Here is a 12,390-nt window from a genome sequence, read left to right as displayed (position 1 = left end):
CAAATAAGTACCTTAATCTCAATAAGTTAACCCTTTGCGACGGTTTAGTAATAAAGTTATTGCTTTTTTACGTAGAGATTTTGAATTTAAATTTCTTCATTTTAATAATATATATATATATATATATATATATATGTCATAAAAATAAAAATAAATAAGAACCAAAAATAACTTAATCTCAATCTCCCATTTAAGACATGATCTAATACACAGAATTAAATTCAATACAAAAATAAGTTTAATTTTTTTAAAACCAGAAGATTTATGGCACGGAAGAAGATTAATGGAGTAAAGGCATATGGACCAAACCTTACAGGCCACGCAAAAGCCATTCCTTCCTTATTACCAAAAAAAAAGGAAAAGCCATTCCTTCCTCGTAATGAATTTTTCTTTATTACCAAGTTTAGAATTACAAATTCCTCTTCTATTTAGGATAAGCATAGGACTAACATTCATGCTACAGTAGTACTACAGCAAATTAAGATTATCATTTTTATTTCATCAAACACATATAATCATCATGCCAACAGATTCATCAAAACTTTTCGGCCGTGAAAGGCCATTGCACGACATTTTAGGAGGAGGAAGAGGTAAAAAAAAATATATATATATATATATATATATATATATTCAGCTTTTTCTACTAGATATGTTACAGGAAAGTATAGTCAATGATGTAACAAAACAATTGTGTATTGTTATATTATATATTGGCTTTCCATAATAAAATTGCATTCAACATAAATATACATGATTGCCAGCAATTGATTTATGGATTCAAAACCAGCCATGAAAAATAGAATACAACAAATTTGATTTAGAAAACTCACATTTGGTAAGATTGATTTCTGCAGTTGCAGACATTCTTTTATGGAGGAACATTAAATTATCAGGAGGATTCATTACTGGGTTAACGTTGTTCTGGCTTCTTCTTGAAGTAGCGGAGTACCGATTTGTTACACTTCTATGCTATATCCTCCTCGTTGCAATGTTTGCTATATTACATATTTCAAGTAGCGCCGCTGTTGAATTGGTAGTGTGTTCATGAAATAGATCTTGAGCTTATTTGTATTCCTTTTTATTTTTACATTTAGCCATTCTAACTTTCTTCTACTTCAGGAGTCCACCAGATATATATGAATTTAAACTGCCACAATCAATTTGTGAATCCTTCTTCGCAGAAGTGAACTGGTTTTTACAGAAATTTTACAAAATTTCAAGTGGGAAAGACTGGAAACTCTTCTTTCTGGTAATTGTTACATAATTTTCAGCCATTAAATTTGTTAAAACATTCATTAAGGATTGACATTCATGGCTGCCCAATTTACAGGCAATCGTTTCGCTCTTCTTCTTGTCATTTATAGGGAGTTGTTTTAGCCCTTTGAATCTTATATTCATCGGTATGTAAGACAATAACACATAAGGAGCTTTTTTTTTCGGTCTCCCTCTCTCTCTCTCTCTCTCTCTTTGGTTGTTGCTGTCGTTGTTGTTGTTGTTGTTGTTGTTTCTAATTGCTAACTATTTGAGCTTAACCAAGTTTGTTTTATTCGTTTTGAAGTTATTTTCGGCATGCAAGTATCACTACCTTTGTATGAAAGATATGAAATGGCAGTGGATAATTTTGCTCTGCAAGGCTACCATGAGGTGAAGAAATTGTGCACAGAATTTGTTTCCACAGTTCTTGACAAGATCCCAAGGGGACAAGCAAAAGAGAAGGACTTTTAATGATCATGTGATTGAGTATCAAAATTAGTTGTATACAACTTTAATGGGACAAAGTTCTTTCTAAAACTAATCATATACATGTTCACGTATATGCAATGTGAGGTTAATAAAAATCCTGATCTGCATAAATCTGCATAATTGCTCCCCTGTTTTGTTTAGCCTTCAAACAAGCTCATTATGCACCTCTGAACATTCAATCGAGCATTTGTATGTTCCATGTGGATGCCATAGTTATTGTATAATCCAGGAAATCATACCTCACATGATTTGACCAACGTTTCATATGAACCTCTACTTCCAGAAGAAGAAGCCCACCAGCCTGGATTGCTTACCTGACATCTCTTTTAAAACTAAGGTCAGATTTGCATTATATTTCCATAGATCAATCTACATATCTAGTATTGTACTAAAACTTGGACAACTCCTCATGGATAAGATCCAACTTGGGCGCCTGGTTTATATGCTTGTACAAGTTCTTAAAGAATGTAATCCTAGGCTAAGTGAGAACAATGCAGAGAGCTAGATCATGCTTTAGTCTGCATTCTAAAACACTAAACTCACTAACCATGGAAAGAATAGTAAGAGTGGATGCAATAACAGAGCTACTAAAGTAAAACATCTGAGAATCACATGAACGAGGGAACCCAAACATGGAACCAAATAAAGTGCATACCACACCAGCATAATGTTAACAGTATTATATATATATACACATAAATTTTAAAATTCTCTTATCATTATCGCTGGATATTTGTTGATCCTGGACAAAAATTTCATTTCTATGTTACACGCCTATCCATAAGTGGGTAGGCATAGTCACCCACCACTCAGTGAGCAACATTGCCCACTTAGAAATTTTTTTATATATATGGTGACTTGGAATTCAGGAAACAGAAAGGCACCTGGTCCAGATATTGGAGGCAAATCCATAGCTGCAATGCAGGATGGGGATTGCAGAAAGAATGTGTTATATGATGGTAATCTGTTGAAATAAGACATGTCAAGTGTTCCCATTCCATTTCCAAACCTCATAATATCATGAGAAAACTGGTGACAGCTAGCACATAACATGAGTCAAGAAACAAGATGTCATCATTGAAGCGAAGCTAGTCTTGACCGAAAATAATCACGCAGAAAATAGAAATAAATGTAATTAAATATTGAGGCATGATTAAGTTGTTGAAGACCATCTAACAGGTGATCAAATTTCAAAGCAACCAAAGTATCGATATTTGAAAAAAATGCGTTCATAGTACTTGGAGTTCAATAGCGAGAAACCAACAGTCAACAAATTAGAAATAAACATTTGCATGGTTTTACCCGTGGATTTCGCTTGGTTCCGAGTCCAGTCTCCATTATTGGTACTGAGGCTCTTAAAGTTCATTCGCCTAAATAGTCTGAAATTTTGACTTATAAACATGAATGATTCATTTTCATCTTAATGAGCTGAATTTTGATCCAATAATGTTCTACAAGGAAACTACTTAATGTGCCTAGCATGAGGCTCGGTTCACATGGTTTGCGCTATATAAAAAGTTGTACAAAATCAACAAGTTGATAATTGTTGTACAAAATCTTAATTGGTTCCACACGGATTACAGACAGGGAACAAAAATGGTACAAAGTAGAAAAGGAATCCACTTTGTTGGTCACTAAGTTTCCTACGAACAACCTGTCATAATTTTTTCATCTTAAAAGTCCTCCCTTATATATGTAATTTTTTTTTTTTTTATTATTGTAAAGCTTTTCATCTTAACGAGGTTAATTTTTCAAATCCAGCATGCTCATACAAACATCAGACCAAAATTAAAACTGAGATTATCCCTCCAACATTTAAACTCATTCAAACCCAATTCAATATTTCATATTTGCTACCCATCAAGCACTTAAAACAGTTAGCTAGCAGTTTAATCCTCATGGTTGAACCAAAAAAAAGAAAATAAAAGAAAAGAAGAACTTGACTTTAGAATCCATCAAACTGAATAATAATTCCCTTAGGAAACAACGCTTATCAACATAGAAATTTGCATATATACAAATAAACAAAATTAAAAAAATTGCTAAACGATACCCATTATAGCATCGTAATTACCTGCCTCGTCAACCTTGACAAAATTGGCAAAAATTAGAATCTCTTAGTGAAAAGAGACAACTACTAATACTAATTGTCCATTTCCTTTCCTTGGCCTTCCTTTTCCATTGTCACCCTTTTTTTGTTTGTCAATAAAAGCAGGCTTCGTTGAGGATAAGATTTGGACCCAGTCCTCTCTTCCCCCACAACCCAAAGCTTTGTCTTTTTTTTTTTTTTTTTTTTCTCCTCCTATAATTTAATTAAGCAGTGTTTTGAGCCTTTGCCCATGTGTACACTATGAATCACACCAAAAATAGATGCCACTCCATTTCACACTTTTACTTTACCAAAACTATCCTCCGAATCCTATTACACGGTGCAATATGATTGGTCAATGGTGACGAAAAGGACTTAATAAAAATTTCTTGCTTGATGTCGAAGAAAAAAAAAACACAAAAAAGAGTATTTTATTATAAGGAAAATGAGAGTGGTCAGCGTGTTATTGCCTTATCATATTCACATTTAGCCATTTATAAGGGTCAGTAATACTCCTTGACCCCTCAAAAAAGGTTTAAAACTTTGTAGCAAAATTTGAAAACCCATTTGAAAATGGTAAGGGAATGGAGAGAGTTGGCGAGAGGAGGAGGAGGAGGAGATGATGTTCATGGAGGCTTGGAGAGCTTGATAAGCAGTGGAGTTATGGTGTTGTGGGTAGCTCTGATCAGTCTGCTTCTTATCTCCGCTGTTATCTTCTCGTGTGCAGATGGAGCATCCAAAGACAAGGCCTCGGCCACCAACAATGACACTTATAACGGTTCCACATGCGGTGGCTGCGGCGCCGCCTGCGGTGCCTGATCAATTCTCTTTCTTCTTCTCCTGCTTTCTTTTTTCTTGTTTTTCCTTTTTTTCTTCTTTTCCTTTGTCTCTCTGTTTTATTACATATTACAGCGCATATAGAAATGAAAATCAGCTTCTGTATTTTTTTTTGTTTTACAAAAAATAAAATTTTCCATCTTTCTATTCCATTTCAAGTATTGTTGAAGGTTGTTTCTTTCTTCTTCTTCTTCTTCTTCGTCTTCTTCTTCTTTTTTTTTTTTTTTTTTTTAATTGTCCGATATTTAGTTGTGGAGATAAGGTAGTTAATGTAGCAGTTATGTCTTACAATACACTGCATTTCTGGGCATTTTCTAGGTCAACTTTTATTTCTTTTAAGTTGTTTGAGAGGTCACTTTCATTTTGTATTATTTTTATTTTATTTTTTTTGATATGTTATTCTATAATGTTAGAATCAACTTTTAAGAGAATAAAACAATTTAGCACCTATTATATGCCTTTTTTTTTTCTTTCTATAATTATTGTTTCTCTAAGAAATTACAAACAAAAACATATATATTTCCCTTCAAATATTTATAATAAGGTGTTTCTTCATAGAAAAAATAAAAAAGTGCTTTTATCATATGGCTACCAAACAGGTCTTTACAGAAAAATAAAAGCCCGTTTGGCGGGGATTTGAGGAACCAGAAGCAGTTTGAAAGCTGCTTTTAAAAGTATTTATATAACTTTTAACAAATATTTTTGGCTTTCAGAAGTACTCTTAATTGAAGCTCATAAAAAATAAATTTTTTTAAAAAATATTTATGATGAAGCAAAGGCAAAAACTATGCCTTAACAAAACTATGATCTCTTATTTTTTCCAATCCAACAGTAACACCTAGAAAAATCACTTTTAAGATATTATTGCACATCCCATTTAAAATGATTTTTTTTTTCCTAGTTGAAAAACCAGCCTTGGTATTTGCCTTTTAGATTTTGATCTTTTTTTTGTGGCTCAAAAGGGTGCCACATACATTTAGCGATAATCAGATCACTTTGGCTTTTTATAAACTTAAGTTTTTTGATTGCCAAGGCTTTAGAAGTAATCAAAACCACATTCTGAATGGTCCAAATGCTCTTTGTTGACTTTAATCTGCAGACAACCACAAACTAAACATGTTAACTCCTAACAAGGATATTAGTTAGGGGGCGACCCTTGGTTCACAAAATGAAGCAAGAGAAACAAAGATAGCTCGAGTAACATTTTCTAGAAAAAAAATAACAAATTTAGGTAGAACAAAACATACGGTTCACATTTAATGTAAGTTCATTTGGTATTGCAAGAGACACCGTTTCTACTTGTTCACCAAGTAACGTGGCAGTACAATAGTTGTTAATAATGAAAAGTGAATCCGATAACCACATTATTTGTAAACAAAATTTGGTGGCTCTTGCATTATTGAATTACATTTGATTAAATCTGTATAGGAATAAGGAAGTCCATCTTCCTTTTAACAAATATCATTCTCAGTCATTGTTACTTTCTATCTCTTCGTATTTTAAAATTAAAAGTCGCTGTGACATTCAAATTCCAAGACGTTTCCTAATCTCGGTGGAGGATATATCCATGCGGAACTTCTCTGCTGGTATTGGAATGAACATGTCTTTTAACGCCGCCGGAATTTCAATATCTTCAAGAACCTGAAATATGTATTATATATAATGGCATCAGAAGCTTCCATAAAAGGGTATATGAAAGGTAAATAACTAGAAAGTGGCTTAAGAAGCTTCTGATATGTGAACTTACCTTGAAAACACCGCCAACATTACGGCCACCGACAAGAAAAGTGCACCCTGTTTCCTTGCATCCAATTAGAATTTTCAGCATCTTCTTGTAGTCCCCATCGTAGTACTTGGGCTGGAAATAGAGAAAGAACGCATATAGAGAATGTAAAATATTGTGAAATAGCATTTCACAACATGAAATCTTCCAGATAGAGATATATCAAAACCAGAAAGTTGTAAAATGGTATTTTAAATCCCTTTTAGTGTCTAAATCACTCATATAGTATGTTTAGGGGATTATACGATTATAATAAGCCTACTCAATTCTGTAAAGGGAGTGAAGAATGCAATCCTGCACGAAAGGCAGGCGAATGTATATATAAAACATGCAAACCCATATCATTGTAGCTTCTAACCAACTGTTATTGAAAGAGAAATATGATAAGAAAAATTAATACTAGCCATTTCAGAACATGAAAAGGAAAACAACATGATTCTAAAAATGCTATACAAAGGATCCCCTTTACTGCTCCCTGTTTAACTTGTATATACCTTCCTAAACACAGATACACCAACTCAAAACAGTGAAACCGTGAATAATAATGTCTACAGGACAGGATTCAAATTCCACCGACCTCAACAAACGGAATAAATAATCACAAAAATAAATGTTAGTCAAATTTATGTTACTTACTATTCTTAAATCTTAACAAAATGTTATATGCAACGAATATATGGTCCTAAACACATATACATCAATTCAAAACAGTGAAACCGTGAATAATAATGTCTACAGGACAGTATTCAAATTCCACCTAACTTAACGAACGGAATAAATAATCACAAAAGTAAATGTTAGTCAAATTTATGTTACTTACTATTCTTAAATCTTAACAAAATGTTATATGCAATGAATATATGGTCCTAAACACAGATACATCAATTCAAAACAGTGAAACTGTGAACAATAATGTCTACAGCACAGTATTCAAATTCCAACTAACCGAACAAACGGAATAATAAATAATCACAAAAATAAATGTTAGTCCAATTTATGTTACTTACTATTCTTCAATCTTAACAACATGTTATAGGCAATGAATATATGGCATGCTATGGTATATCCTCGGTGACCTTAAGAAATGTGTAGTAAAGAATTATCTACATCTTATCTTGCTCACGATGTGGCAAACCATGTTGTAGATTAGAATCAATTTGCAATTTATAACAAGAAAAATAATAATATGTTTCCATATTAAAATTTAGTTACATCTCCAGCAAGTGTAGTCATTGTCTGCGAAAACCATTTTTAAGTAGCTTAAACCGGCCATGATAAGATTCTCACAACTTTTAATATGCAATGAACAACATACATCAACAAGCCTCACTGCTGTGTCAGCACCAATTACAAAAGCACTGCCTGGAAAAGTTTCTGCTTTCTTATAGAAGTAAGGTTGATTGGATATAATTACTGATTTTCCTGCCAGTCAGAAACAAATTATCAAAAGCCCAGCTCTTATTCAGTTAATGAGATGCTATAAAGTTGCACTCAAAGAAAAAGAAAATCTATTACCATAAACATAATGAATTCCATCCATAGATCATGAAAACTAGAATAACATTAAATAATCAATATCTCAACATATAATAATTACAAAACCATCGCTCAAACAATATGGAAAATGATAAACATAACCAAAAGACACCACACAAGACAACATGGAATCACCGTATCACACCAATGCAGACTACTAGAAAACATGATATTTTGACACACTTGATAACACATGGACAGATAGGGAGGAGGAGAAAGAAAGGCACATAGACAGAAAAACCAACAGGGTAGAATACAGGGACACAATCCCCTCTGTCACTAAGGGCACTCGAAATGTCTTGGCCATTGGGTTATTGCCAAAACATGTGAAATTATTATCCATTACAAAAATTTAAGATGTTAATATAAAAAGGAAAGGTTTAAAAGCTAACACAATGGTAAATCAAGACAATAATAAAAAAGAAAATGGAAAAAAGCTAAAACCAAAATGATGTAGACAATCAGGCTCACCAACTTCTTCAAACTGCTTGACACGATCTTTAATTTGTGATATTGAAAGTGGAGGTTTGTCTGCATTGACTGCTGATATTTCAAAGCATGGATAGGCACCGCCACAGATGCTACGTAGAAACAATTTTTTCTCATCATTTTCGTACATCCTCATTTTCTTAATCAAAAGTCAGCATATATAATAACTTTATAGACAGCTTTGCCATTTGGATTTTGAGTTCAGAACTAATTTTCAGTTAGCAATTTCAGAAGTTAATTGCTATTCTTTAGTATTCCAAATTATATCATTTAAAAAAATAATAATAAAAAAAATGAATAAATAAATAAAGGATGAATTGGTCCTACTTCAGAATAAAAACCATACAAAAGATACATCTAAACTAAATATAATAAATTTTATAGAATTCATCTAAAATTCATACATTTCTTCATACTAAAAACACTTAGATGTTAATTCACGATTAATACGCAATCTAATTCTTATTTCTTCATACATCAGAGTAATTCAATATCAAACTGCTTGAATTTAAACACTTTTCAGGATTTATCAACCAAAACAAGTTAGTTGTATGCCACTTATATGAACTGGATGTAAGAGAAAATGTGGATCTGAGTTGGATTTTATATGCAATATTGATTGAGAGAAGTTTACACAAATAGTATTAGGCAAAAGTACCATTAGAAACCATGCAAATATCAGAAATTGTTAAGGTCAATATACAGTTAGTCAATTAGAAAACCTAAGATGCAGCAAAAACCCACTTTACAATGAAACAAAGAGAAAAAGGCGGACAGAGAGAAGTCCGTATGTATCATCTATCCACAATTAGCAACTACAAAAATTCTTGTACAGTACCTACTAGCAACTTCTAAGAGCTTGAGATGGCCTTCGTGTAATGGATTAAAAGAACCAGGTAATATCACTTTCCTTTCCGCATTTGTCACATGTATGTCTGTGAAGAGTGACAAATACATAATTATTGAGACAGGCATGGACATGAATAAGGAATGTGTATATAATATCTACCGCGATTGTAAATTTGTAAGGTTGATTCAACCCAAAGGTTAAATCATACCGCTTGAAAACGGATAAACCTTAAAGCATATTTCTCCGTTTATAAGTTGCTCTAATTCTTGATCCTCACTGAACTGCTTTTCGCATTCGTTAGTTGCTTCAGATTCAGTTAACCCTGAAACAAATGTTGCTGGAACTTTGCATGCATACGCAATAGCCTGCAAAAAAATTGATAAAACCACAGCATAAGCATTTAAGGCATAGCAGCTAACTGTTCTTTTCTCTATTTATTAAAAGAGGAAGCTTTCAAAATTCTTAAGGAAAAAACAATATCTGCAAAAATGAGTGAATGGAAGCATATTGCAAATTCCTTCTGCCCCATGATGATACTTCAACAGAAAAAGTGGTGACAATCATCTTTAAATCTTACCACTCACCTTAAGTAGAAGTTGACTTGAGAGAAAATCTTCTTGCTCTCTAGTTCGCAAACCCTAAAATTATTAGACACATGGTAAATAAACATTGCCTTATTAAATATAAATTAAAAATTAAAAATTAAAAAAAAAAAAAAAAAAAGGCAAATCGTACACTTACCTTAGAAAGAGTAACCGTTGATACCCAAAGTCGGTCAGATGTCCTTGTTGACAAGTGAAACCTATAGATACCCAACAATAGAAGAAGACAAGTACACCACATTAAACATACACAATCTAGTATCCCACATGAAGATATTCTAGTACATGAACTTTCCAATTTTCTTAAGAAATTGCATAAACCATACATGTGGTCCCCAAGTTTCGGTCGTATGCTGGCCAATGCACCAGTAAATCCCACACCAACAACTGGGGAACCTATTTATTAGAAAGAAAAATGAAAGCCATATGAAATGAGAACAGTACGAATTCCATTCCGTAAGGAAAATCATAAATTATGTAAAAAATACATGTGTATGAAACCTGGTGAGCTTGTTTCTCTAAGAAAACAGCTTAAAAGAATTTGGATTCTATCTGAAGTTCATTGATAATAGTTACACACAAAACGAGGACTTTGCCAGGATAAAAACATTCAACCATAATCAGCTCATAAGGCACATAAAAAAAAAAAAAAAAAAAAAAGGACCTTTCGAACTATGCATTGGATTGCCCTGAAAGTAGCTTTAATTCATCATTGACAGAATAACGATTCTCAGCTATTACAACACAAAATTACCAACAAGCTGAACAGCAAAAAAAACAAATGCAAACACTATGCAATAAAAAGTATTGTACACACACAGGGATGGTGACAAACATACACTCACATAAAGTCAAAGAAGCAATACAAACTGAAAAAGAAAAAAAAAATGATAATGGGTCTGGAGCAAACTAATCATATTCATTGCTGACGAACCTGGTCTGGAGAGCTTGAGAGCTCGATTGTAGGCTAACAAAGCCATTTCTTCAGCAGTGCGTTGGCTGCAAAATTGGGTCGGAACCTGCAGCAACAAAAACACAAAAGGACCAAATTATACCACACTCAGGAATTTTCACAAATGGGTTGCAAGCGGGAAACCCAAAAAAAAAAAAAAAAAAAAGGCTTCGTTGGAGGACCTTGCCAAGTAATTGGATAGTGGACATTCTGGAATAGGGGATCACAGCTTCAAGGACTGTGTTTGAAGCTCCTGGAACAGACAGTAGCCATCCCAAGGCCTGATTAACATAGTATTAAAAAAAAATAAAAAATAAAAACCCATTCAAATTATTCAATTTTTATTAATTAATGTTTAATAATTGTTCATATAAAATATGAACCAGAGAAAGACCTTAGAGGCTCCGCCGGCGAGATAGAGAACGGACTGAGTGGGACTCGAATGAATGGCTTCCACTACAGTTTTGATACGAGCCTCCGTCATCGCTTCCTCTTCCTTGTCGTTCATCGATCCTTTCCAAAGTTTGCGTCCTCGACTTGGCGGTGGATTAAAAACTTACCAAACGGTGTCGTTTGATTCTAACGGGAATTTTACCTTATATTAAACAACGTCTTTATGTTTTTATTTTTATTAATTTTTTTTTTTGTGCTTTTTTTTTTGGAAAATATTTTTTGTGCTTTTTTGGTCCGAAGAAAGTCTCCTTTTATCACAGCCCAATTGGTTAAAAAGAGTATCATATCACAGTCGTCAAGTGGGACAGGCACTTACACTAAGGAATTGATTCAGACTCGATTCACCAGAAAAAAATAATAATAATAATAAGAGATTCATACTCGGTAAATAAAAATGAAATAAAATAAAATAAGCAAGGAATTGATTCGAAGTTGCCAACAATATGCCAAACAAAAAAACAAAGGTTGCATGCTAAGAATGACCTCAATAAGATACAAAGTAAATAAGGCTTAGCTTGAGGTTCACAATTTACATTTTGATCATGTGGTGGAGCTAAATTGATGAAAGGATTTTTTTATTTATTTTCATTTTTCTTTTTTCTAATAATTGGGTGGAGAATTGAAATTTAGACCAGATTGACAATATAATAATTCATTTATGATTGACAGTAGCATCAAATATTATCAATATGAAGAAGAGATAAACTATTATTTTACCAAAAAAAAAAAAGAAAAGAAAATGGTGAAGTTTCATATATAATATGATGGAGTATATCACAAGAGCCTAAGAGTCTCGCTAAAATAATGTCTATAATACAAATTCGAATTAGTTGAAATGAATTTTTTTTTCTTTCAAAAAAAAAATAAATAAAAAATACAAATTCAAGTCCCCGTAAGAGAATTGTCCCCAAAAAAAAAAAAAGAAAAGAAAAACAATGTCCCCTCTTGGAGTTAAAAATAGAAAAAAAAAAATACTAACTTTAATCATAAATAGAGATTTTAACAATCACCTTCTCGATGTATCTTACTAACATTTTAACCAAAAATGACCAAGTC

The 12,390-nt window shown here is 32.7% G+C and overlaps 1 protein-coding gene and 1 non-coding gene across 3 annotated transcripts; one reads left to right on the top strand and one right to left on the bottom strand.

Annotated features, from left to right (window-relative positions):
• Positions 1 to 1,173: 1,173 nt before the first annotated feature.
• Positions 1,174 to 1,696, top strand: LOC107413334 (uncharacterized). Its single transcript, XR_009635052.1, has 3 exons — positions 1,174 to 1,249; positions 1,331 to 1,400; positions 1,559 to 1,696. It is a non-coding gene; the product is annotated as an uncharacterized LOC107413334 (transcript).
• A 4,205-nt stretch (positions 1,697 to 5,901) lies between these two features.
• LOC107413355 (uncharacterized) lies at positions 5,902 to 11,517 on the bottom strand. 2 transcript variants are annotated; one of them, XM_016021287.4, is made up of 12 exons: positions 11,276 to 11,517; positions 11,064 to 11,162; positions 10,864 to 10,948; positions 10,256 to 10,325; positions 10,069 to 10,129; positions 9,912 to 9,965; positions 9,536 to 9,692; positions 9,316 to 9,412; positions 8,460 to 8,569; positions 7,768 to 7,874; positions 6,417 to 6,527; positions 5,902 to 6,310 (listed from the first exon to the last, which is right to left on the bottom strand). In XM_016021287.4, exons 1-12 carry the CDS (start codon positions 11,387 to 11,389, stop codon positions 6,194 to 6,196), a joined length of 1,182 nt encoding a protein of 393 aa, XP_015876773.1. In that variant the 5' UTR covers positions 11,390 to 11,517; the 3' UTR covers positions 5,902 to 6,193. The 2 variants fall into 2 exon arrangements, with proteins under 2 accessions (XP_015876773.1, XP_015876775.1); XM_016021289.4 differs by having other exon boundaries at positions 11,064 to 11,134; positions 11,276 to 11,429.
• Positions 11,518 to 12,390: the final 873 nt, after the last annotated feature.

This window comes from Ziziphus jujuba, chromosome 12 (genome assembly GCF_031755915.1).
Source record: "Ziziphus jujuba cultivar Dongzao chromosome 12, ASM3175591v1".
Taxonomy (NCBI): Eukaryota; Viridiplantae; Streptophyta; class Magnoliopsida; order Rosales; family Rhamnaceae; genus Ziziphus; species Ziziphus jujuba.
This window is presented reverse-complemented; position numbering and strand designations above follow the sequence as displayed.